Genomic DNA, 26,683 nt, shown 5'->3' with positions numbered 1-26,683 from the left:
AAGAAGTAGACATGTATGGTATTAAAAAGAAAAGCTAACGGAGACTGGAGAGGGCATCAAAGACCTCAGGGAAACTGTATACAGGTACATTAATTTTGCACTGCAACACTGGATCTCGACCCACAAGGGGGGTGGCTGGACCACATCAAAGCAGCACTTCCTCTGAATGGAATGGTCTTGTGCGCCTCATGAATTAACCACAAGCACACACGTGAATGAAAACTGTCCCTTTTTCTATTTTTTTTTTTTTTTGGAGGAAATCTGAATTTTAGACATTATTTTTGGATTTGAATGTGTAATTATGAGAAAAAGGAGACGTGGATTTTTAATTTCAGTGCAGTCCTTCATGCACTTGGAGTCTCCGAGCGTATCCACAGGAGTAGCTGCGCGTCGGTGACGTCAGGAAATACCTCACCAGCCGAGTGCGGCCCACTGGCGGCGGTGGGCAGGGTGATCTGCCGCTGCTGAGCAGGATATGAGGAGCAATCGTGGAAGAAGAGGACTCAGTCCGACCTTGTCTGACTCACAGTCCCGCGCACGGCCGTGCGTAAACGCTGCTAAAACAGTTGGCGGCGTTTGAAGCCCCATCGGACGCGCACAACTCAGGCCTTCATTCATGTTTTCTTTATTTGCAACATATTCACTTCTGGGTTGTGTGCACAGGAGAGCAACACCACTCCAACCGTCTTCCGCATAGTGGATTACCACGCAAAGAGAAGGTCGCCTGTGTCTCTCCAAGGGTTCGGGAAATGAAGACAGCTGCCCGCAAGGAGTCGGAGATCATTTGGAATTTTGAAACGTTTCCTGTTTGGCTTTAATTGAAGAATTGCTTAAACTCTGAAAAGCTTCTTTTTTTTCCGCTGCCTGGCGGGGATTTGCATTGCTCGCATTTGAATATAGTTGACCGATTTTCGGACCAGCCCGTGCTGGAGGAGTGTACGGCGCACATATCCGAGCATAATGCATTTGATTTAAGGTCACTCTGTGTGCGTACTCGGTGCCAAATTCAGCCGGAATGGCGAGCGAGTGTAACCGCAACATAGTGGAAAAGTACATCTACCATAAACTCTCCAAACGTGGTTACGCGTGGTCGTTTGGGGATGTCCGGGATGAAGATGACGCTAATAACGGGTCGATAGTTTCCCCTCCACCGACTTTGGTCCGCCGGTGCCGTGAAGCCAGCACCGGGCCTGACAATGACAGCAGCCCCAACCTCTGCAGGCGACAGCCCGCGTCCGAGCCGCACGCCGCCATCCACAGAGTCCTGCGCGAAGCTGGAGACGAGCTGGAGAGACTGTACCAGCCGGACTTCACGGAGATGTCGCGGCAGCTGTATCTCACCTCCACTACGGCGCAGAGAAGATTCGCCGAGGTGATAGACGAACTGTTCCGGGACGGAGTGAACTGGGGCCGGATTATCGCCTTCTTCGAGTTCGGCGGCACCGTGTGCGTGGAGTGTGCGGCCAAGGAGGACATGTCATCCCAGGTGGACAACATCGCGGAGTGGATGACAGAGTATTTAAATGGACCTCTTAACAGCTGGATTAAAGAGAACGGGGGATGGGTAGGTGTGATTCCGTGTAGATTAGCGATTTGCAATTCTGTGCCACGGTGGCGCAAAAGTCCTCTCCCGTTTACTCAGTTAACTCAGCCGCTTTCATGTGTTTACTTTACACCTGAACGCGTATTTCGCGTCAAAACCACATTTGTAGGCGACCATAACTAATAAGAAAATAAATAAATAAATAAACCAGCTCTGAATGTGTCCGAGATGATCGGCCTCACTCTAGAGCGGCTCCGATTGGAGGTTCTCCGTGACTGTTGGCGTGGTCTGACCAATCAGGCAACGTTTTCTGTCACACCTCCCGACGAGAGCCCGCCCAGTCAAGTGGAGCGCCAGTGGCAGCCACGCAGATGTTAGGAAGTGTAGTGGGTTCTCGATGTGTCTGCGTAATCCAGAGGAAAAACTGAGCGCACACAACCAGTACTTGATGCGTCACATCAGAGAAGCATTTAATTCTCTCTCCTAAGCCTCTTGTGTGAGTCATGACTCCAGCAGCAGGGAGGCCAGACGTGTTCATTTATTAACCTTGTTCATAAATCAGATTATTATTATTATTATTTTTTTTGCATATTTGAATTGAATCCATAATTGGCTTTGAAAGTCTGGACAGCAAAAAGCACATTACATGTGTGTTTTGGTTTTTTTCCAACCACATTTGGATGTGGTTTGAAATGTGATCTGAATCAGATTTCTACAGATGCATCTCAGTCTGACTCATTGCCTGTTTTGAGTATAGAACATTGGACTCTTGTTGTCTGAGGGAAGTCCAGGAAGCGTGTCTGAAGTAGCAGCTAGCCACCAGGGGGCGACTCCTCTGGCTGCTAAATTTGAACGGCAAATGTATTCTCACTTTTCATGAGGGGTTAATGTTCTCAATCCCCTGCTTTAGGTCTTCTTCAATAGAACATGATGTACATTTTGTGAATTAAGACCCGGGTTCGCGACCCAGTGGGAACACAGGCTTTTCTGCATGGAGTTTGCATGTACTCCCCCGCGGGTTCTCCGGTTTCCTCCCACAGTCCAAAAACATGCAATATGGGGATTAGGTAAATTGGACACTAGATTGACTGTAGGTGTGAGCGTGAGAGTGGATGGTTGTTTATCTCTATATGTGTCCCTGTGATGGACTGGTGACCTGACCCGCTTGGTGAATGAATTCTGCTTCTCAGAGAGTGGCTAGGCCACCACAAACACCGTGACTACAACGCAGATAATTTGCGATGTACATTTGTCTATTTTGTTGGTGAGTTTTCTTGTGCGATGGAGAGATCGTGTACTGCGACTTGACAGGGCATTTTGTTTGGAGAGTGAGATGATGAAAGTCACGCTACCAATGTGGGTACGCCCACATCGGTACTAAAGCAACCCATGCACATAGTTTTGTGATTACGTGTTGACACAGAAATCCAGTCCGATATCTTTCAGTTAACAGTGCATACTTGCCTGCAGTACAATTTGTTGAGGCCTCTGGCACTGGCTGGTCAGGCTCCAGTTGTCATGGCTGTGTTCTGCTCACAGAGTTAGCTCCAGGTACAGATGAGGACACGTGTCAGACACACATATGAATAATGTGTCATTGTTCCCAGTAAGCAGCCTCCTCTTCTGTGCTCCTCGGCGACTTTTCAACCAACCTGCCACGTATTAGCCTCTAATTAGCAGAGCTGCTCTTAGTGAGAGCATAACATTTGTGCTTCTTGGATGTCTTAGCTGGAAGGTATCAGTTTTGGAGAGGAGGAGGAGGGGGAATCATCAATGATTCATATTGAACACTTCTTCTCAAAGGGAAGGACCGTTTAACATTCCCCTTGAGTGTGCCTTGCCCCTGGAGGTGGCAGGTTGTGGCACATATCAAAGGGGCAGCAGCAGAGGGAGGGCCCTCCAGGAACACGGAGTGCTCCTCCACAGCCGCTGTGTTTAACATGCGGTCCCTCCGTGCATTGAGGCTGCAACTCTTTTGTCTGTTTTTTTTATTTTTTATACCTGTGCCTTGAAGCTGGCACAGGCAGAAACTGCTCGAGGTCTCTGGAGCCTGTGCTCACTGTACAATAATGTAGGTCATCAGACACTCTGTTTTCCAGCTGGGTGAAGAGGGATGTGTCTCTGCTGTGTGGAGAGAGAAATCAGTCTTTTAATCCAAAGGATTATTTAGGATTGTACCGTTAAAAGTGTATGTCACCTGTTTGGGTTCAGCACTTTAAATCATAGCCGTGATTTGGGTTCAAATTCGGGACTTTAAAACAGTCAAATACAGAATACAGAATCCCCATGAAAGCGTCAGAGCCTCAGTTTATGTGTGTTGGATTTTCAGAGCTATTGAAGTTGATTCATGTATTCATTTGAATATCTATCAGGTGGGGAATTTCCTAAGGTGTGTGTTTCTCTTATTACATGACCTTTACTAACTGCCACTGCAGGCAGGTGTTAGTGATATTCAGCTTCTGCTTTTTTAACAAACTTGTCAGTTAGGTAGTGAAATATGAATGAAATCATTTACATGTTTACTTGTTATTCATAGGTTCTCTTAGAGCTGAAGAGGCGGTTCTATTCTCAGTTTTTTTTACTTATTTAAGTTTGTGGTATAGAGAGAGGTTGTTTAATTCTTTGTTCTGACAACATGTAATGTCTCAGGGCAGTGACCTGTGCATGAAAGTTTTCATGCACGTGAACACCCTCAGTTGCACAAATAAAAACCAGAGGACATGACCTCTGTGTCCTTAGCTGTTGCTCAGTATGGACGCGACAAAGGCTGCCACTGTTTGGAAATAATGTGGGTTTATTTGTGTAAGCCTTGGGTGAAATGCAGGGAAGCAAATGCTCTACAGTTCTGTGTCCAATCCACTCAATTGTGGATTTTTCTGAGGGACTTCGAGCCATTTAGGGGCCACATTTTGTGGAGGTACAAGTGGGTCGTTAATACTTTCCTAATAATTTCATCCACCGTCTGCCAGAAGGTCGTTCATTCACTGAATTTTTTTTTTTAATAGACACATCTCTGTCACATTAAGCTATCCAGCCTTGATTATGTGCAACAAACATGGTCAGATACTCCTGTATTACTACTCTTAAAAACAAAGGTGGGCGCTAATCAAGCTTTTACTGGCATTTTGACATGTGAGGGTGGTGTGGAAACACCTTTGTATCAGCCAACCCTCTGTTTCCTGTTGTTTTCTGAGACAATTTGAGCTCAAATGTGCCTGCTAATTGTTGTTGAGTCTAGGCATCAGCAGTGAGTCAAATATAGTTGAAGTTAAATAAAACATACACAATAACAATGCACTGACTGTATTTGCAAAAACCTAGCTTCGGTTGAAATTGCTGCTCTTCTGCACTGATTAGCTTCCCACACTCCAGGATGTGAAACACTGTCCTTTCATTGTCCTCAACACTCCGTTTTGAATTCAGCCCTTGTGGTGACAGAGAAATGCTCTCATCAGAGCGCTACAGTCTCACTCACATACGGTGCACCTGTGTTTATTTACCCGCACTCGCAGTAAATACCCAATGACTGAAATAAGTGGCAGGCAGCATCCAAACCTCTGAAATTACACACTTTACCTCAGAGGTTTGATTGACAGAGAGCAAAATGCCCAAATGTGCGGCAAAGGAAAACAACAGTTTCACAACCTGCAAGATTGTGTCGCGTTTAGTTGTGTGCTGTCATGTTCAAGTGGGCCAGAGTGGAACAGTTTGGTTTGGTAGAGAATTGGTATTTTTTTTTTTTGCGTTTCCATTAGGAATAGTATCAAAGGAAAGTCTACCGTTCCATTTTTTGGCACACTTAAAAATGTCACTCCCTTGCAACCAGAGTTTTTTCAACACCTGCACGATGTCTTGTTGAGACAAACGGCTACAAATCGAAAAAGAAAAAAAGATCTCCTAGATGTCTTCCATTGTTGTCAGTTGTGTCACGTTCCTTGTCGTCGCACCAGTACATCGTCACGCTACGTATGGCCTCCCAAATAAAGGTACTGTTCTCAGTTGAAACGCAAGCCTGACCCAGGGCTTTACCGTTCCAACCCATACCATGATGGAAACACAACACATGTATACAATTTGGCACTTAAATTCTCCACAGGATGAACTTTATTACCTTCAGGTTAAAATAACTTGTATGCTACATCTGCATTAGCTGTTATTTATGGGCATGGAACGGTTTGGTTCGGTACATATTTCTTTTTTGCGTTTACGTTAGGAACAGTAACAAAATAACCGGCCCCAACCATTCCCTTTTTCCGTACCCTTCCCTGGGGTTACCAGAGCAATGGTACAGTAAGGTCAGGGTGGAGCAAAACCCGCGGCAATCGGCTAATTGGGCGACAGAAAAGTGTCGCTCCCTTGCGACGGGTGTTTCTTCAACGCTGCGTCAGAGCTGCTCTGTTGTGTTGTTGTTGTCTGTTGTGTACGTCTACGTATCTCACTGACACAGCCACTGGACACGGTGCACATCCCGCCTACCAACGCAAGCTTGACCGAGGGCTTTACCGTTCCAAACTGTACCAAACAACTGCACCATGATGGAAACATGGCTTTATTTTGGTGTAGAAGATGAGAGTAAGGAGTAAAGTCATTGTTGAAGCAGGAGGATCAGGTGTCTGAGGAATGCTGCTAACCAGGTGGCCTATTTTTCTGTATGTGGACAGGACAATATACTGTATGTTGGCTTGGTTTGGGTCCAGCCAGTGGGGGATTCCCTGAGCACAATCTGCTCTCAACGGGTGGGACCCGCATGTTGCTACGGTACTGTGGATATCTGGCTACTCCCCAATACTCCCTTGTTGTGGCTGAGTGGATTTAGTACAGCGAGGAAGTCATTAATCTTCATATAGGTGACATGTCTGCGTAGTAGAGGAGAGGAAATGAAAACCAAACTGAAAAGCAGGAGGCACATACAGTCCATGACAGCAGAGCCAAAAAGAAAAAATCTCACTTGTATTCAATATTTAACTCCTTGATGCTAATTCTTTATCTTTCACAAGTCCATGCTAACCATGGCACCATGTACGGGGGGGCGTTCAAGGCTGCGCTTCCATAGGCTTAACTGACAAAAAGCAGCCTCATTGGAGAATGAACGGAATTCTACATTTGAGAAAGCATGTTCATAGTAAGCTCTACATTCAAAGTCATAGTTGATCCTGCTGGAAATCTTCTTTTTCACTCCGTGAGCCCTTTTCTGTCTGTCAGTTTGTAGCCGTTGTGTCGGTCCGGACTGTGGGACTGACTCTGAATTCTCGTTCCCATGCATCAGACAGAGCAGCGATTACTCATGCAAATAGCATTCATGGTTTCTCTCTCCCACCCATAATTTGAAAACAGAGAAATAACATCATTTCACTGCTGTGAAAGTAGAAGTCTCTGCAACTAAGAGAGAGAGGGTTGGACAACAATGTTATCTCTTGTTGTGGAGCTGTGTAACAGAGACTGCGCGACCAAAGGGCTTTAGTGTGGCGAGAAGCGGCCAAGATTTCCCCCCCTGCGCTGTACCCCTTTTCCTACGCAGGCCTCAGTCGCTCACCATCTGCCACTGTGTTTACACCCTTCAGTCGGGCGACTGTAATCGCAGAAGCACTTCTTACAAACACGGGCTGTAACTTTTGAGTCAAACTGGCATGAATACTTTCCTTTAGGGGATATCGTGCCTCTCTGGGTCTGAGTGTGTGGATTATTAAAGAGTTCATATAGTTTCCCCTGCACGGTCTGAATGGCATGAGTTATGAAGTCCGTTTCAGTGCTGGAAGTATCTGCATCACTGCTGGAAATAAACTTTTTGTTAATTAATAAGAATGCTTGCTCTTTTAAAACCCCAGACATAATGAGTGCTGAGGACGACATGAGTGATGCCACTGTAACACAAGTAGGACTTTTCTCACAGAAGGTCTAGATCGGCTCACAGACTTTCGTTACACACAATAACAAACGTGAGCTTTTGTGGCAGCGGGATGATAAATAATTCAGCTATTTATTCAAAAGTTGAACTGCAATCCTTTTATGTTATGCCAATAAGATGGCGTTGACTCTAACGCTGCAGACATGCTGTCATTCTTGATCACAGGAGCGAAGCGTTTCTCTTCGACTAAATTCACGCAAATAAGTTTGGTTTTTTTTGCCTTGGACTCGAAATCAGACTTTCACTTTTTTAGGTCTTTTCAGCTTGACGGGACACTCGATTACCATTCAGTGCATTCCGTGAACTGCATGAATGGACCAGTAATGTGCACCTTTTGGTGCATGTGTTGCAAAGAGCATACAGTTTAAAGGAACATCATTTTATGATTCTTTCCAAATTGCTCTGCCTGTTTCCATGACCTCTAGTTTCCCCCCGGAGACCCTCCACCCTGTCCTGTGTGCTTATTTCTGGGCGAGCTCAGGAGACCCGGAGGAATGTCTGCTGGAGAGCGGTGACTGTAAATAAATAATAGAGATGACCTGGGTGTTCCTTTCCTGTGCCGAGGGTGTGTGCGGGTTTTGTTCTCTTGTCGGGCGATCATGTCGGCCGAGCTTGTTTCATTTAGCAGTCACTAGGTAGCCGGCACGCTGATGTATGTGTCGGAGAAGCTGTTGGAGTCACGCCAGCCTATACAGACTGGGTTTTGTGAATTAAAGCAAATATTTGTGTTTACTTTTACAATTTTTGCTCATATCAATCACCTCAAACTGCAGTTTTCCTGTTTCATTTCCCTCAAATTGAACTTTAAAGGCTGTCTTAGACACTTAGCTCTTTTTGCTTTCTTTTTCCCCTCATCCTCGTTTGCTACCTGTTTCTGTTTCTTACCCCACCGCCAACGCCACACTCACTTAAACACACACACACGTGTGCACACAGTCCCTTTACAAACAACACACTAATACCCAGAGACGTGGCTTTCAGTGTCAGGTAACAACCCACATCCCTGAAAAATGCAGGAACACGTGAGAGGCTTCTATATATAGTAGCGTTGCCATCACTGCTCCTGTGTGGTCCTTTTTAATTGTCATATTACACACTTGTCTCTGCCCTGTTTGCTTGTGTGATATCCATGACGCTTGCTCTGTCGTCGCATGCCCACTGATAATGTGCATAGACAAAAAATGTCGAAATGGACCTTTTAGAGAGTTGGCAGACGAGACCTTCCCTGTCAAAGTGGGAGCTGGATAATGAGGAGCCTACTGAGACACGCTGTGACTTTGCCACTGGGCACACTCTTGCAAGCGACACAGTATATTGATTTAGGGCAAGGTTAAATGGTTCCCCCCCCCGAAAAGAGTCTTTAAAAGATTTTATATTCCCAATTCCCAACAATGGCTCTTGCTTTGTGAAATGCAGGATAGAGAAATGATCCAAATATCAAAAATAACCACAGAGCTTTGTGAGATTAGTACCGACCTCACTGTTCCTGGAGGAGAATTCATTTTTAATGATGAAAACAAACACTTTTTGTTTTGTTTTAGAAGAGACTGTAAAGGAGTCGCCTCCACTTTGGAGCAGGGAAAAGTGGGAATGCAACACTGACGGATTATCATCGCCTTCCTGTTGGTTGTTTACACATATAGCTGAGAGGAAGTAACATTAGCATTCATGTGAACCCATGATCTCCATGATCACGGTCTCCTGACTTCTTAAAATATCCGTTATATCCGATATACAATCTGTGTTTATTCTCTATCACAACTACCAGCCATACCTTAAATATTAGTTATTCAATCAAGTTAGTTATTTTTGGTGAACTGACCCTTTCAGGTTTGTCCACGCACACACACACACACACACATACACACACTGGCAAACACAAAAGCGGATGTCCTGGTGCTAATCAATTATTTGCTGTTCACAAAATGGCTGTGTACACACACACACACACACACAGTGTGCAGACACAGAAGTGGATGTGATGGTGTGAATCAATAATGCTGTGTTGTCACAGGGTGACATGTGAGCCATGGCAGTGAGCAGATGGCCCCGGGGTGCCTAGCTTCCTGTTAGTGGTGCTCATACACAAAACATGCAAAGACACACACACACAGAGACACACACCACTACCATCTCCGCTGGGATTTCCCGGTGCAACTAGCCACAGCACTGGCCCTTAACAAACAGCAAGCCATTATTGCCTCCTCTCTGAAATGCTGAGTACATGCCCTCCCAAAAAAAAAAACAAAAAAAAAACAGCCAGATAATGGTAAATAGATTTCTCTGCCTCGTCCATGGAGGTCTGGGGTAAATAATTCTCCCCCCCTCCACGATGTGATATCTGGCAGAGGAGCAAAATGGCCCACAGGAAATGCGATCTGTTTCAGTGGACACTGAGTGAGGTCAGCCATCGCTCGGATTTCACTTTGACTATGTTGTATTGATTGAGTGTTTCCGACGGTTTGTGTTGGTATCTCTGAGCAAAGACTCAATTAACTGCAGTTGAACTGCAGTGGGCTGGAAGTGACAGCTGGCATAGACGAGCGATTTATTGAAATTCATGCCGGGGTTAGGGTTAAGAAGTTAACTCACAAGACGTTCTTGCATCTTGTGCCGATGGCGTTCACCTGTTGCAGGTGCAGAGGAAGCAGCTCGTCCTTAAAGTTTGGAAACTGAGTCGCTGAACTGTACGTTTCCATGCACAGTTAAGTTTGTGGCGGGGGTCTAGTACAAATAATTTTTTTTTTTTTTTGTCTAATGTATTCCCGGGGAGGATGAGGCTACATTGACACCACTCCTTCATTTAAAAACACATCATTTCCACTGTGAATACACCTGCCAGCCAAAGTACTCGTCTTCTAGTACTGAAAATGGAATAGTTTGAGAACGCCACTGGCTCAGTTTTTTTTATGTGAAAACTTTTGATTTTTTATAAACACAGTCATCTGCATTCACTCCCTGTCTGGGTTTTATCAGCTGCTTACTTGCATGCCAGCTGCGAAAAGCTTACTTTCAGTTTTAGTTTCACCTCGTTGTTGTTCTTTCTGAATTTAATCAAACAAAAGAAAGAATTGGGCACAGACATGCCCCGTGTATCTGAATAACCTTGTGATATATGTGTGGTAGTATGGACGCAGATGTGGACACAGGTCTGTTTGTTTGTTTTTAATCTTTAAACACTGTTTACAAATGAAACCATAGCAGTGTTGATGTACCCTGAGTGTAGTCAGCATGCTGCAGTGGTGAGGACATTTTGTTGTTGTCACAGCGCGACACTGCTGTTGCCTCTGGGGACCACCTCTGCCTACAGGAATATTCTGGCAGAAACATAACCAGGACTATGACAGTGTTGTATTACATCAATTGCTGTGAGTCTGCTGTGGAGGGCTGCCTTTATAATTGGTTGCTGGGCTGTTATTGCAACTCAAATAACGACACGGCACTTCAAAGAAAGTGGGCAGGATTGAAAACATGAAAAGTGACAGTGATTCCTTTTCTTCTTGGGTATTTTCTTTAGTTTTTTTTTGGCATTTTTTTGACAACACAGTGATTTAAGTCTGTTTGTGTTCTTGTGATTTATGCCAGTTTTTTCGTCTTCTTTATTATTATTATTATTATTATTATTGTTTTATTTATTATTTTTATAAAAGATGCCTTGATTCAGTTATGTCAGGCGCCGTTTGTTGCTTTATAGAGGTGTTAGCGCTGTGACATGTCTAGACGAGGCTCATGTCTGCAAATCTAACCACCAGTAGTTTAATCATCTCTGTAAAATGACCTATAAAGTGCTTCATTTATCTTTTACATTTTATGACCATTAGTGGGTTTGGAAAAAAAAAGAGAAAAGAAGCGCGTTAAAAAAAACGAGAGCGAGAAAATATATTGTCTCCATTTAATGAACAGAATCTCATTAAGCTGTTGTAAAAAAAAAAAAGAAGAGACCTTTGATTACCAGTGTGCTACTTTATCAGCCGGTCGGGCAAACTCATATTCTGATACCACCCAGTCTATCAGTGGAGTCACCTAGGCTCCTTGACCTTCAATATTTTCCCCCGTTTGAATTAATATGAGTCCACATTCCTCCACTCCAGGGAGGGTATGGGTTTGAAGAATATTTACTGGATGAAATAGCCAGACTTCACAAGGTGTCTTTGATCACAAGGTGAAGCTAACAGGGTTATAGAGGAGGAGAAGGAGGAGGAGATGGAAGGGTGAGCAGGGAGAGGAGGCTCATAAAGAGACAGTCCAGTGACTCTGACCGTCTCATGCCCTGCAGCCAGGTCGAGACTGACGAGGTTTAGAGTTAGAGTCGCCGGGGTTTGGCGGATCAAAACAAGAACTGCTGATAAAGAAATGGTTTTGATTTCATTGGAGTTCCTGCTGTTTGACTTTATGTTTTGTATGTTTTGGATTAGCTCACTCCACAGTCTCCTGTTCAAGTCATCTGACTAAACAATCATCTGACGCTCAGCTGATCCAGCTGCTGACTAGAAAGCACAGGAATGTTTACGCAGGCACTGAATAGCACAAAGTAGAAAAACACTTTGGACACTCCGCGGTGCACACGTGTTTCCAGTGTTTTCTCATCTTCAGTGCACGCCAGCGTCGAGGCTTCTTACACGGAAACACGCCATTAAATGCACCTAATAACATTTTCCATGGATTATCCTAAAGAGACAATGCCACCCCTCCCCACCCCCCAGCCCCAGCCCAAAAAAGAAACTCTATTTATGAAGTGACATGAGTCTCATTAGCTTTCCGCACATTTTCACACCAGACCGTCAATGTCACAATAGGCACCTTATTATCATTCGCCATGGAGGCTGTGCTTGTTTTCCTCTCGTGGTGTGTACAGAATGGGAAGGTCACACAGCTTCGTTGGAGCCAACCTGCCGCGATAATTCAAACAATCCCGTTTTTTTAAAGTATACCGATCCACATAGTTTTTCCCAAGGTCACTTTTATAACTGAGCTCCACAGGGAGGGTAGAAATGACTGTCCTCCCCAGCTCTTTGCTGCTTTATTAGGCTTCAATTACGTTCATTTATTGAGTTTGTGTTATTTTGCGACATAATGCACAAGTGCGAGTCGTAGAGTGCGCTCCTTGCCGTTGACTCGATTATCTCAAAGTTCATTCCGTCTCATATCAGGCCTCCTGGGTACGCACAGTGCAGTTGTTTGTCTCCGCACATCAATGCATTCCTCACATTCCTCTCCCCCGGCCTGGATGAAAATCAGCTGGTTGCCTGAGAGAGAGAGAGAGAGAGGTCATTGAACTTTTCCCCCAGTATTCCCAGTCTGAGAAAAGAAAGAAGAACAAGAGAGGGGAGGGGGTTCTCTGTGGAGGACACGCCTGTGTTGAAAACAGAGGTGATGTGGGCTGTGAGGACACCAGCTTCGATTTTTCACGCTGAAGTTGTGTTAGGAATAATTATATCCCTCCCTCCCTCCCCCGTGTTAATAAATGACCTCATGCTGGGCTTTGCTTCCAGAACTGACTTTGCCTTTTGTTAGTTTTTTAATCAGTGGATGCAAATGTGACAACGGCAGACGGCGATGGTACCAATAGAACAGGTACAACACCTTAACGTAATCACAGACAAAGTAAAAGTCCTTCATTCAAATCCCGACGTCCTATAATTCAGTCTTGCAGTACATTTGCTTCCATCCTGTGTATCAGTATCAGCACCCGAAGGGCATAACATACATTAAAGGCGACATAGACCGGAAGCTCCAAATAACGCTGCTTTTGTGTGTGTATCTGCGTCATTACCTTCGTTTATGAAACCCTAAAGTTTCAGAACAAAAAGAAAATAGGGTTTTATTGTTTTCCTGGGCTCTGCGAAGCGGAAAGGCACCTCCGTTTGCTGATGATGTCATCAGGAAACCTCGCCACTCCTCTCACCACCGTAGCGCCTCCTGGTGCGGGCACTAGTCCGGGCACATTCGGTTGCGTACATTCAACCGCAGAAGAAGAAGAAGAACTACTCTCATTGTAGCTGCTTAGATGCAGGGTGAGGAGGAGGAGGAAGAAGAAGAAGCACATGGAAAATTTGTTTTCTGTGGGTTTACTTGTTTAGGTACCTTATTTTTACGTTTCTAAAAGAAGAGTGCAAACTGACAATTACCTACAGCTTTCAGGGAAAACTGTTGCAGTAAAAAAAAAGCACAGTATTTCTCCCAGAGTGTCAACAGTGTCGAAGAAATGACAGAATTTGAACGAATGCACTTATACTTTTCAACACTGGCAGCAGATGCTGTCACTGTGACTTCACTCCAGCTCCTCTTGTTTGCTCCCGGTGGAGCTGCACCTCGCACATATTGTGACTGTTTCCTCGGACGTTATCGGACATCTGAGCTCCTCAGTGTTGCGCTGCATGCTCCGCGGTGCTCGCAGCATGTCCTGCTGCACGACGCGGCCTCGCTCTCATTTACATGCGTACATGGAGACGCGGTAGCTTCATCTGAAACCCGGCCTCCGTGAAACAAACCGCTCCAGTGCCCTCCTGCCAAAACTGACAAGCTTTCATTTAGCAGCTGACTTTATACAAGACGTCTATGAAAGAGGAGACTGCAGGAGGCGTTGGCTGACATAGCTTTGATGTCCTAATATGTTCTCCTCCACTGACATGCTTAATTCTCCATCGGATGATATTACACTCGACTTGTTTGGCAATGCTTCCCTAAATTACGGAGGCGAATTGGGCTTCCATCAAAGACAAAATCACAACATTGCCGCTTTTAGTGAAAATAAAAACCTGCCCTTTTGTTACAGTTGGGCTTTTTGCTTTGACTCGGGGCTAAGATTTAGGAGGCGGCTAATGGTTCAAAACAAATACAAATCTCTTGGTTACAGTGTCTAACCAACTGCAGCTTTCCACCTCTCTCCCCCCCCCCCCCCCCCCCCACCCTTTCTCTACGGCATTAGTGTGACTACATGTTTGGCTTGCTTGTACTCTTTCCCTAGTTACCCGCACAGAGTCTGTGATTCAGCCATACTTGGCTGTACCACAGAGAAGCCAGAGTCTCTGCCTAGACGATGATGTCATCAGCACAGGAAGTGATTTCACACTTAACTGAACTGTTGAGGTCTTTCACAAAGGCCTGGCCTATCGCTGTTGAGTTGAAAAGCCACCCCCACTCCCCAATGATTGTGTAACTTTGTTACATCATTGCTCAGAAGAAAGAAAAGCTCAGATGCAAGCACACAAAACCACAGTGTGAGCAATGCATCATTACGAGAAAGCACATTACTTCATTGTCGGGGCAAGATCGGGACAATTAGCCACCACATGTGCTTCACACTGTGTTGGCTGCAGCTGGTGTTCCCGCCATGGCAACCGGTTGTGATGTCACACACAAGAATCGAAACTCCCGTTTTAAGGCGACGAGCGTTGTGATGTGACCAGCGCAATGTTGAGCTTTTTTAACTGGAAATCCACAGACATCGCCTCCAACCGGGCACCAATAAAAAGATATTAGACTTCATAGACTTCCATTGAAGTAGATTCCTTTTTGAACTTAGCGGAGTCGCCCCCACTGGGACAATATCCACTATTTGTATATGGTCTATGGTTCCCACACAAGGCATTAATCCATGTGAAAGCATTTATTTTGAACTCGCTTGTTATCAGCTTGGCTGCTCAAATGGCTGTTGTGTGGTCTCCAGGTCTTAAGGCTTCAGTGGATCTGAGTTGAAGCAGCACACTGCCCCATTCACAGGAAGTGAATCTCTGCTGTCACAAGAGAAGCAACAGGCCACTTGGGAATCCGCTGATTCCCACGGTCTCTATCAGTGTTTTTTTATCTGAACAGCCTCTCGTGCGCCCTTGTTTTTGCCAAAAATAAAGGGTGCTTTACTTCCTGTACAAAGCAATCAAACGCTGGTAAGAGCAGTTCAAAATTGCCTAATAATTAACCTAAAGTATAGACAGGATGTGAAATACAACCTTGTCCTTCGGTCCAGTGAGTGCTTCTGCATGTTTAAAATGCCACAGATGCTACATTCCATTACCAACTGGCTCTCTATAGAAGTGCCCTTGCATGCCTGAGAGCGAAATTTGAACAAAAGGATGGAGAGTTTCACACAATGATCACAAAAATAAGTAGCGCAGCTCACTGGCTTCCATGCAGTGTCCATGGATTTTTGAAGCCACAAACCCGTCACTGGAGCTGCTGATGCGTGACGTGTGACTTCCGTTGGGAGAACACAGATTTATTAGACACTAACGTGGCAGACATCCGTTCTTGCCTTGAAAGCCGCTCTTGCCAGGTTTAATGCACTCCGAACGCACTCCACACGTGTGCGCATCGTGACTCACTGGCCCTTTTTCCGTTCTCTGTACTTGTGCATCATAAATGGCCTTTACAGAGGCTGTGCAGCTGAACTGAGAGTTGTTTTATTAAACTGGGCAGCACTGAACCAGAAGCTGCGATGAAGAAGTCTCTTGATATTTGCAGCAGCGCAGCAGCTGCACTTCTGCCTGACTTAACTCTGTCACTTCCTCCCCGGATGGGCTTGGTGTAGACATCCTCAGACGCACCAAACATCCCCTTTGAGCTGCATTGTATCTATTTCAGTGAGCCATTGTGCCAAGTTTCATCATATGTAAAGGGGTTGAGGATCAATTGTTGTGGTTAAAATTGGTTTCAAGGCCAGAATCATGGGAACGGATCATTTTAAGGAATAAAAGAAACGTGTTGTCTGAGCTGCAGAGGGCTGTCTGATTTAATGTGAGAGAAAAGAATGGTCTCCCCGGCTTTCCCTTTGCTTTGATGTGTCTCGTCGCTCTGAATGCACAGGCGACTGATTATAAATGATACTCTGTGCTTCAGTGCAGACGTGCCAATAAACCAGGAGAGCAGAAGGAGAGAAGGTGACTGAGGAGGAAACACTCGCACTCACTCCTCTGAACCTGCAAGGGCGCGCAGTCATTTTATGTGGGATCAAAGATTTTCAATAAAAAAGCAACAGGCTCAACGAGAATAAATGGCCTGCAATAAGGATCCAGTTGCTCAGTCACGGTTAAGGGAACAGATGAGCAGTGTTTGTCACTTCTAAATCCGTCTGTTCTCCCCCAAAAACCTCAGAAACCTACGGTGGATGCTTCTGCACAATTTGCCCAGTTTAACTTCAGGGTTTCTCCTCCCACCGCCTCCTCGATGGGAAGTTTACTGAAGCATTATTCATCTCCTAAGAAACCAAAGTCTCATGTGTAAAGTTACAGTCGTCCTTTATATGGCAGTTCAGACAATAAATAATGGCGACAATAAAAAAAAAAAAAACCCAACAACACAGGAGTGTGGGTGATTTAGAGGCGATCGCGTTTCATGTTCCAGTGGAGCGGGCCCACTCCCATGGGAGAATGCACTGTTTTGTAAACACACAAATGCTGCTGCTGATGCACATTTGAATATTTATGAGCCTTTAGGGTTGTATCCAGCGTCCAAAAGGCGTGTTTTTGCCTTTACGCTCAGAGTTCTGAGTAATGAACTCGAGTGTAAAGACTGTTGAACTTACACATGCGCGTGTGAAACATTAATTCAATTCTAGATGAGGAGGATTAAAAAGGTTTCCTATGTTGTCTCGAATCCTCTTTTTTTTCCCCCACACAGACTGATATTACATTTATAAGGCTAGTCATTCATTTATGGGGATTTTAGTAAGGCCTTTTAAAGGATGTGCATCCGTCAGCTACCTGAGTGGTTAAATGCTCCTTGTGCTTAATACCCTAATAATATGGTTTAACTTGATGCCACTGTGTCAGGAGACTGTAATTGTACAGCTTTTTTTTTGTCTGGAGTAGTCGGGCAATTTAAAGATACATTGTAAAATGTAATTATACACTGTTTTTGCACTGAATCTTAAGTTAATTATGTGCCTAAATTCTTAATATCTGTTTGCCTGAAACAAGTTCCCCAGGGTTTTAAAGCCTTTTGCTTTAATATATATATATATGTATATGTATATATATGTATGTATATATATATATATATATATATATATATATATATATATATATATATATATGTATATATGTATTCATATATAATATATATGATTATGAGAATTCACAAATCCACTTTGTAGTTGGCAGTTAGCACTGCTCCTCCTCCTTAACTGGGAACAATAACCTCGTAGACGACATTTAAGAGGATTTACTGGCAGAAATTGAATACATCATTCATACGTCTTTTTTTTATGAGTGTGTAATTTCTTTAAAATAATTTGAAACCATTTTTATGTTCTTTAACCAAGGCCCTTGCTTTATGGAGGCCACCATCTTGTGCCAACATGTTTCTACAGCAGCGTGACGGGTTTCATTTCATTTCCTTTTGAAGCAGAAAAAGAAATAAGAGTGAAAGTGCAGAGAGAGTGGGGAAGTGAAGTGAATCTTGCATGTGAATGCCATGGTAGTTGTGCAATCTCGCCAATTGATGTCACTAATTATCACACACTGGAACGTTCATATTCCCTGGGACGTGAGGATGGTATGGGTTCACTTCTCTCATATAACTCAGAAAACCAGTGAGCATCCGTAGCGTTGCTTATGCAAAAATGATTAGGTGATGGTTTTCTTATTTCACTGTAGATTTCTTAGCAACTTCCCGTTCGCAGCTGTCTTGCGGTTTCCAGGTGTTGCACTATTGTCACAGTAAAGTGATTTGTGAGGCGCTCAGTGTCCCCAGCTCCAAGCTGTTTGCCGATGCTGACACAGCGGGGACTTCACCGGGTAATGACTATTGCAACAAACCCGTCATCTTGCCTTTGCCAGTCCAGTCGATGGATGACAGTCTCGCTCCAGAGACGTGATCGAAGCTGACCTTGCTGTTTTTTTTCCTCCGTGTGTGTACATATCCATACATAAAGTAATAATACATACATGACAGGGGTATGGGTATATATATATATGATGTGTATATATATATATATATATATATATATATAAATGCAGCCTATATCTTTGATCAAAAACAAATAAATTACATTACAGGATATACAGTTCATGCCTTCTTGTATTTCCCTCACATTACTTCCCCGTGGCTCCCGAAATGGGAGTTTCGTTTGACTTTAATTAGCTGCGGCAAAGTCTGCGAGAAGCTCATTAGAAAGTCAAAGAGCAGCAGCGTATGCAATATTGTAAGTGTGTTACTATATGAATGCTTAGGAAATAAACAGAGCGTGGGGAGAAGCTCGCTTCACAAGTGGATATAGCAGCAAAAGCCACAACAGGCACTTTAATTACAAGTTGAACTTTAACCCTCATTCCTTTCTCTCGGTCTCAGCATGCCCGCAATTACCCACGCAAACGTCCCAAAACAGAGATCACTGCCTAATCATTTCTCTGTTTTGGCCAAACACTTGCTTGGGGTTTCAACGGAGGTACAGCTGAGTGCACAAGATGACTCATTATCCTCCACATAAGCCAGGGGATACCCAAAGGAGTTGGCACATCTTTGGTAGGCTTATTTCCTGTTGCCCTTAAGACAGCAAAAAGGCCATCCTGCAAAGACAACAGTGACATTCTTTATGCGCGTGAGCAAAACCTGTGAAAAACAAATCAGAGGTCGGTGACGAGCTCTTTCCTGCCGGGTGGGAAAAGCAAATCATGGGTGAAGTTTCCAGCCCGGGTAACAATGACACTCAGGCAGCGAGTTGCCACCCCAACATGGCTGAGTATGAGCTCCTCTCAAGTCTTTACTGTTCCGTCTGACTCCTTTACTCTGTATGTGTCTTTCCCAGGGATTCATTGTTTGCAGTAAAAACGAGAGGAAGGGAGTGTGTAAACCTGGCTTGGCATTTTCCCCCCTCTGGATTCATGGCTTCTGTGGGGCAGCTGTGACCTTTTAAAAGCCATTGATCCAAAAACCTGAATACTGTAGTGAGTCGCAGCCAGGACTTTATTTCCCAGATGCACACCTGCTGCTTGTGGCAGATGGTTTGCTGCAGGGCAAAGATGAGTTTCTGAGGATTATAGTCTTTTGTCGATGTGATGAATGCAGATGTTTTGTCCTCTACTGTCCCTGCCACCCTTCTGTGTCCTCCTTTGCCAGCTGCTTATTGTTAGTGTGACTTTCTTTAAAAGGCTCGGGTTTTTTCGCAATGGCGGTCAACGCAGGCGGAGAAGGAGGGGGGAGAGAGTGAAAAGAGAGGCAGGAGAAAATAGAGAGTTTGTTTTTCACACCGCTCACATGGTTGTGTGGCAGCGCCGCTCGCTAACGTGTGAGTGAAAAAAGTTCCAGTGAAGTGAAGCATGCCTCAGTCTCATGATATCCACCTGACACCCCCTCCTCCCCTCCTCTGTCTCTGCTCTCGCTCCCCTTGGCTCACTCTGGAGTTATTACCATCCCTGTCCTTGTGGGATTCTTTTAACATCCATCACCGCTGCTGCGAACCTCTTACTGTAATTGGCTCGCTTTTGTTTCAGACTTAAATAGATGATAATCTATGCTGACTGTCTGGGACATATCAAGGACACACATCATGAGGTTGTCATTTTTTTATTTTATTTCTAGCCTTGATGGTGGTCAGGTATAGACAGTCTGTGCTGGGTCTTGAGTGGCTGTTTGGTGCTGTTCCCTCAACAGATTTCCAGAACTCTAGGAGAAGAAGTACAATAAAAGCAGTGGTTTTGCCAACCAAGACATTCAGCTCAGCTGGAGGTCTCACTGAAGAGCTCGTTCTATAATTAGTACCTGAACCCTGGAGGGCACAAGTGGGGGGTAACCAAGCCTTCAGTGAGAGAGGCAGGGCTTGTTTAGAGTTCAGAGAGGACAGCGTTGGGTTAGGGTTGGGGTTAGCAATAGTTTTGATTGCTATTCTCAATCAAAAGACCTAGTTTGTCTCTATATGTGTCACTGGTGACATGTCCATGGTGTACCCTGCCTTTCACCCTATGTCAGCCGAGATCGGCACCAGTGCCCCCCCGCGACCCTCATGTGGAGCATAAAGTGGTAGAAGATGAATGAGACTGAGTAGTAGTCTTTTTAGATATTTTAATGGAAAAATGTTACATATAATATATTCAAAGCAGTATAGGCAACATATTGGCATTATTAATCTGTTATTCTCATAGGAACCTTTCAGCATAATGTTAATCTGATGATCTAGAGAGAGAGAACTAGGGTTTTTCTCCTCCTCTAGTCACTGTTTTAAGCTTTAGGTATGTTTGGATAATTACTGGAGACTTTGACTAACCTCAGGGGAGTTTTTGCAACCGAAAATTCACAAACATCACCTGCAAACGAGCACCAGCCACTCATACGTACCATTCTGTATCGTCTATGTTCCTCTAAAAGGGGACAGAATTTACAAATTTGACATGATGTTCTATTGAAAAACACCTGAAACTAGTGACTGAGAACCATCAACTCATCGGGAAAATGTTTACTGACGTTATGTCATGTGAGAAGTCGACTCATTTTCCCACAGACTTCCATTCAAACAGTTCTTTTTGCAACCAGGAGTCGCCCCCTGGTGGCTAACTGCTGCTTTTGCCCTCAGTTTTTAAACCAGGAGACTTCATCTGGTTTACTTGTGATTCCACCTACTGCAGCTTTAATGCTAAGTGTAGCCTACTTCACTGAAAGACATATGTCAGCATTACGCTGTAGAATTAGTCAACATTTTTACCCTCCCTGCATTAGCATGTTAGCATTGCATAAGCTCCATTGGTTAGCATGGTTAGCCCCTTGTTTAAGCCCTGGATAAATAAAGTTGCTCAGCTGCAACAAAGGAAATGCACCCGTGTGGTTCAAGCTATTTCCAGCTGATTTCAGAGTGTAGTGTGTTTTGAATAAAGAGGATCTAAACTGGGAAGAAACTGCTGATCCTTCCTCCTCTGTGTCACCGACCGGCCCCCCCCAACCTCAAGAATGCCAGAGGAACGGGAAGGGAGGAGAGGGAGACAGGAAATACTTCTGTCTCGGCGCTGAACTTCAGAATGGATGTGCCTTTTTTAGTCCTGTGCGGGCTTTTGTTTGATTATAGGAAGCTATATATTAACACGTGACACTTGTGGAAAAGAGTACAATGACCCAGTTTGGTTCCTGCGAGATCAAGGTCGAATTAAGACGTGCGTCTTCCAGTTCAAGTTTGACACAAAACACAATAACTGCAAAGCTGTGGAAGACTTTGCATGGTGTAATCGCTGTTTATACTATTTCAACTTCATTTATATTCCATCTTAACCGCAATTTATACAGTTTTCTTATTACACAGACTCACATTTTACTTCCGACTTGCAGCGGAGACGTACTAAAATTAAACGTCGATAGACTCCCATGGGAACAGACAATTTGCCACGTAAAGGTCAAGTTTTATTTAGACACTTAAAGGTTCATATTCATTTGGAAACACTGTGGCTATGATGCACTATAGTAGTTTAGTTTTAGGATAATCGTGTGTGTGTGTGTGTGGTTTAGCGGCTTAGCGCCATGACTTCCTGTCCAGCTGTTCCTGCTGTCACCTCTTGTGAGCAGATGTCTGTATTTCCTATTATAAGACACACACATCCATGGTATTCAGTGTGGAGAGCTTGTGTGCTTCACTCTCTCTCTCTCTCTCCGTTTGTGAGCAGCAGAGAGCGTACACGAGCATCATTAATATATTAATGCTAATGCTCGAGTGTTGCAGTGCACGTCCACATGCAAAGAAAAAAGAAAATGTTGATATGCAGTTTCCAACGGGCTCTCTGTGATTCCCCTGTTTGTTTATTGTGTGCTTCTGGGCGTGTTGCGTCTGTGGTTGTGCGTAGGAGAGTGTAGGAGAGACAATTAACAGTGGATGGCTGGATCCGCAGCCAACCTAAATGTAGTAACACTGTTTACATCTTAATGGGTCTTTCCGAAGATTGATGCAAGCACAGAGTTTGCATTGTGTTCATCTTTCAGACTCCCGTAGCCACCTCCCAAAAAACACGGACATGGACGCAACTTAACTACGTCATGCAGACACTTATACCGACAAAAAAACAAAAACTGTTCCTATAAAAACTGCTCACACTAAAGTCTGTGAAAACAAACGACTGTAAATGGATGTTTTGAATATTTAAAACTTAATTATTCAGTGTTGCATCGTAAACAGAATTAAAGAACCCCAACTGTATTGGCAATCGAAGTAGAAATATTTACTTAATTTCACATTTATTTTTGTCTGTTTTTGATATTATAATAGATTTATTTTATCGTGAAGTATACATCATTCCATATCAAAACAAAGACTTTTACTTTGAAATTGGGTTGTGATATAATGATGGAATATTGTAATTTTGTTGTTGTTATTGTGTTATTGCCCACTCGCTACTGTACAGTTGTTTTTCCCACTTTTTTCTCCAGACCGGCCCCCTCATTGGCCCCCAGCTCATTTGAGTTTGATCCCTCTGCTTTAAAGGATAAAGCTTCAACTGTCCAGCATTTACATTGAGACTAATAATAATAGTAATATTTATTTTAATGATAATAATAATAATAATTGTGCGGTGAACAGTTTTCTATGTATCCAAAGCAAGAAATGTCAATCAATATTAACCCGTGGTGCTCACGCGGCAGGGATTTGTGCCGCAGGTGCACCCTTGGTAAATTGCCGTGGGAATAATACACAACTCCTTATATGGACATCCTGTGGGAGTGTGTGTTTATAGGTCACATATACAGGCTTTTCGTTTTCTTATGTGTTGATGAGTCAAAGTTACGATTCATTTTATATCGCATTTTTAGTAGTGATATAAAGTAGCGATAATTGCGCAGCAGTCACAAAATTAGACCGTTTTTCTTTTCTTTTTGTTCATAAAAACGAGCCAAGTGAACTTTGAACTGTGACGTATTTCCAAATTTCACAAATTCAATCAGATTTTAAACATTACAAGTACTTTTTGCTCAAGTGTATTTGTGAACATGAAAATAAATGTTTCATCACATATAAGACACTCTTTATTGCAAATTCTTATAGCCTCTGTATATACTGTACGTTTTAACCTGGTAATGGAAAAAAGCAGCCAAAATGCTCTGTGTTAAAAACTGACAATGTTCCTTTATTATAATGAACTTGTGGCACTGTATCTATATTGAGTCAGTCTTGCACATCCATAGCTATAAATACTCACTAAAATAATAAATGTGTATCAATCCACAGCTGTAAATAGTCAACAGCTCATGTTCTACTTCCTGCTGTTTGAGTAACATCCACTAGAAACTACAGTCCACAGATATTTTAGAAAAACCCTGTGGGGTTTTTCCAAATTTATGAAATGACAGATTTGTGACCACATTCGAATCGAGGCAGCTCATCGGTGTTGTCAGATGTCGTGTTTATCTCCAGCGTGCCTGTGTTATCTGCCGTCATGTCTGCTCGTCGACAACACCCATCAGATAAAAAAAAAAAAAACAAGTGATGCAACAACACAAATACAGGTAAACACATAATTCCTCGACAGTCCCAGTTAATGAACTGTCTCTTCCTGTGTGTTTGTTTTCCCAGGACGCCTTTGTGGAGCTGTACGACAGACAGGGGGAGTCCGTCTTCAGTTGCTCCTGGCCCTCCATCAAGACCGTCTTTGGTCTGGCTGCACTCGGGGCTGCGAGCCTCACCATCGGAGCATACCTGACGCAGAAGTGAGCGAGGCCCGGGCTCCGTCAACTCCACTTTATTTCTCAACATCCTGCTCTATTTCCTCGTGCCTCTCTTCATTTTTTTTTTAAAGCCTCCCCTGACCCCTCAGAGACAACCTTCAGACTCTTCCCAACCCGGGCTCCCTTCAAAGCCTTCGAAACTCCCCTCTTCCTCGCCCCCCTTCACGTCAAAGCAGACACAAATCAAAAACAAGTGAAAGAACCAGATGCGCGGCGCATGCAGAGCAAAGGAATTCTTGAAAAGAGACGGCTTAGATGTAATCGCACTGAGCCGAGAGTGGAGGGATCACTGGTATGCATCTCTCTCTTTTTTCTTTTTTTTTTTTCTTCTCCTTTTTGTTTTTGTTTTGTTTCGTTCTGCCTGCTTCTGTACTAGTTATAGCATGAACGTCATGATATGAGTGTTAGTGTAGATGCTGCATGTGTCAGAGCTCTGTTTGAAGGAACTTGATGATGAGGTGTAGGGACAATGATGATGATGATGATGATGATGCTGGAGAGAAAACAGCCGCAGACCCACCCCTGCTTGTTTGGTTGAAGAACCCTGTTTGAACTGTGGACTCAGGTCCCCCCCCCTCCCCCCCCCACACCTCCACACAGCCGTCCTCCAAAGGACTTCCTCCACAGAACAGCTGCTCAGAATGTATAATGGACACATCCTGATGGAACCAGCCTGGTGTGCGTCTGCTGCTTTTCAAGCCTCGGACAGCTCCGGTGAACGCCGTTCACTACTTTCTCCCCCCGTCTCTGATCGAGGACGGGCCAGAGACAGACTGAGCTCAGTTGCTTCTCCAAGTTTTTAAAAGCCTCCTTGTTTGACTTTTTTCTTTTTTTTATGTTAATTTTTTATTCTTGCAACACACTAAATCCTAGCAGAGTTTTTTTTTTTTGGAGTGAAAAACATACCAGGGAAGTCTGCTGTTGCTGAGGAATGACATATTCAAATGAATATACCGCAAGAAACAACGAGCTCAGCACAAAACAGTCAAGTCAAAGTCAAAAAAACTCTCTTTATTATTTTTGGGGGCTTATTATGGCTCCTCTGCAGCGTAAGAAAAAATGTGGGATTTTTGGAGTGCATTTCTCAAGCAAAGTGTAAACAAGCTTAATTATTCCACCTCGGAAACTCCACAGGGCTCACACTGTTAGCACGAAGCCACCAGTTTGTGTTTTCTATCTCTGTGTTGCAGTTTTTGTACTCTTCACTCGGAGGTGACCGGTCAACACGTGGCTCCTCCAGCTGCCGAGGCCACACAGTGACTCTGCCCTGTTAGAAACTGAGAAAACCTCATTTGGCATGAGACGAGTAAGTGAAAGAGCCCAGCAGCAGAGTCTCAGTGAGGCCCGTGTGCTGAAACCTGAGACGTCCCCGCTCTCTCTCCAGTCTGCAGATCCATTCACCCATTAATTTGTTCCGTTCAGCCTGTTTTTTTTTTTCCTTTCCTTTAAGGTATCGTTTGTCTTGTGTTACAGCCTGAGAGAACGTTTGGAAAGGCTAGCATCAGCTCTGGGATGTTTTATTGTTGTTTGCAGTTCTTGGAAAAAAGTTGGTTATAGAAAAGTAATTTGAGTTCTCTGTCATGCAAAAAATCTTTAACTTTCTTTGTTGCACGGTTACTGTCTCCGCACAATCCACATTGTGTGCAGCCATATTTATAACGGAATAGGTTAGAGGATAACAAATAACAACAAGGAAGTTGCATTTTCTATTTATTGAGAGGTACCAGATCAGATTTCTAATAGTTCTTTGATGATAAATGAGACGTTTTCACCTCTGTTCTATGGAATAACACTGTAACTACATTATTTCCTGGCTGCTATTACAACAACACCAACAACAAAAAAAAAAAAAAAAAAAAAAAGTGAATTTCTGTGTCGTATTAATATCGGCTAATGGCTGCTATACTGTTGATTTCACTTTAATTTACAGCTTAAACTGCCACAAATTAACAGTATGGTTATAGAGAGCTGGAAACCAAAGTTAACTTGTATTAATCTTTGATTTAAAAATAAAAAAAAAATTAAAAAAATAAAAGCAAAACAAAATAAGAAATAAAGAAATAAAACACAAAAACAAAAGTAGAATACATGTGGCATCCCCTTCCCCTGTGGCGTTGCCTCAGTGAGGGTTGGTGATCACGCTCTCGCTCTCTCTCTGTGGAGGGTTTGTCTAGTGTTACTGTACTATATCACATTAACTTTGTGCTCCGATCATAACTCAGTGCTTAACTGTAACATGTTCACCTGCCTGACCCACAACTTTCTCAGTTATCACGTACAAATGCACACACATGCTCATCGTCACAACACAGTGTGTGATATTCCAGTGACGTGTATGCCAGAGACGAACAGAGAGGGTGACTTCGGAGCAGTTTCACAGCAATATACTGTCATTTTATATTCTCTGTGCATATATGAATGTAGGGCACGATGGTTGCTGTACTGTTTTATGTCTATAATCGCAAAAAAAACCTGTAGCACTTAAAAAAAAAAAAAAAGAAAGAAAAGAAAGTGAATTGTGTTTCTGTTGTTTACTGCTATATCCACAATAAGCTAGTGGGATCACATTGTTCCTAATAATAAACCAGATTTCTCAAGCAGCTCAA

General features: G+C 43.7%; 1 protein-coding gene across 1 annotated transcript; it reads left to right on the top strand.

Moving 5' to 3' along the window:
• Positions 1-399: 399 nt before the first annotated feature.
• On the top strand, positions 400-26,683 carry bcl2b (BCL2 apoptosis regulator b). The gene is made up of 2 exons (XM_058639897.1): positions 400-1,564; positions 23,926-26,683. The coding sequence occupies exons 1-2, from the start codon at positions 1,016-1,018 to the stop codon at positions 24,061-24,063; spliced, it is 687 nt and encodes a 228-aa protein (XP_058495880.1). The 5' UTR covers positions 400-1,015; the 3' UTR covers positions 24,064-26,683.

Source organism: Solea solea, chromosome 1, assembly GCF_958295425.1.
Source record: "Solea solea chromosome 1, fSolSol10.1, whole genome shotgun sequence".
NCBI classification, from domain to species: Eukaryota; Metazoa; Chordata; class Actinopteri; order Pleuronectiformes; family Soleidae; genus Solea; species Solea solea.
The sequence above is the reverse complement of the archived record's forward strand: the minus strand, read 5'-3'. Positions and strand labels throughout refer to the sequence as shown.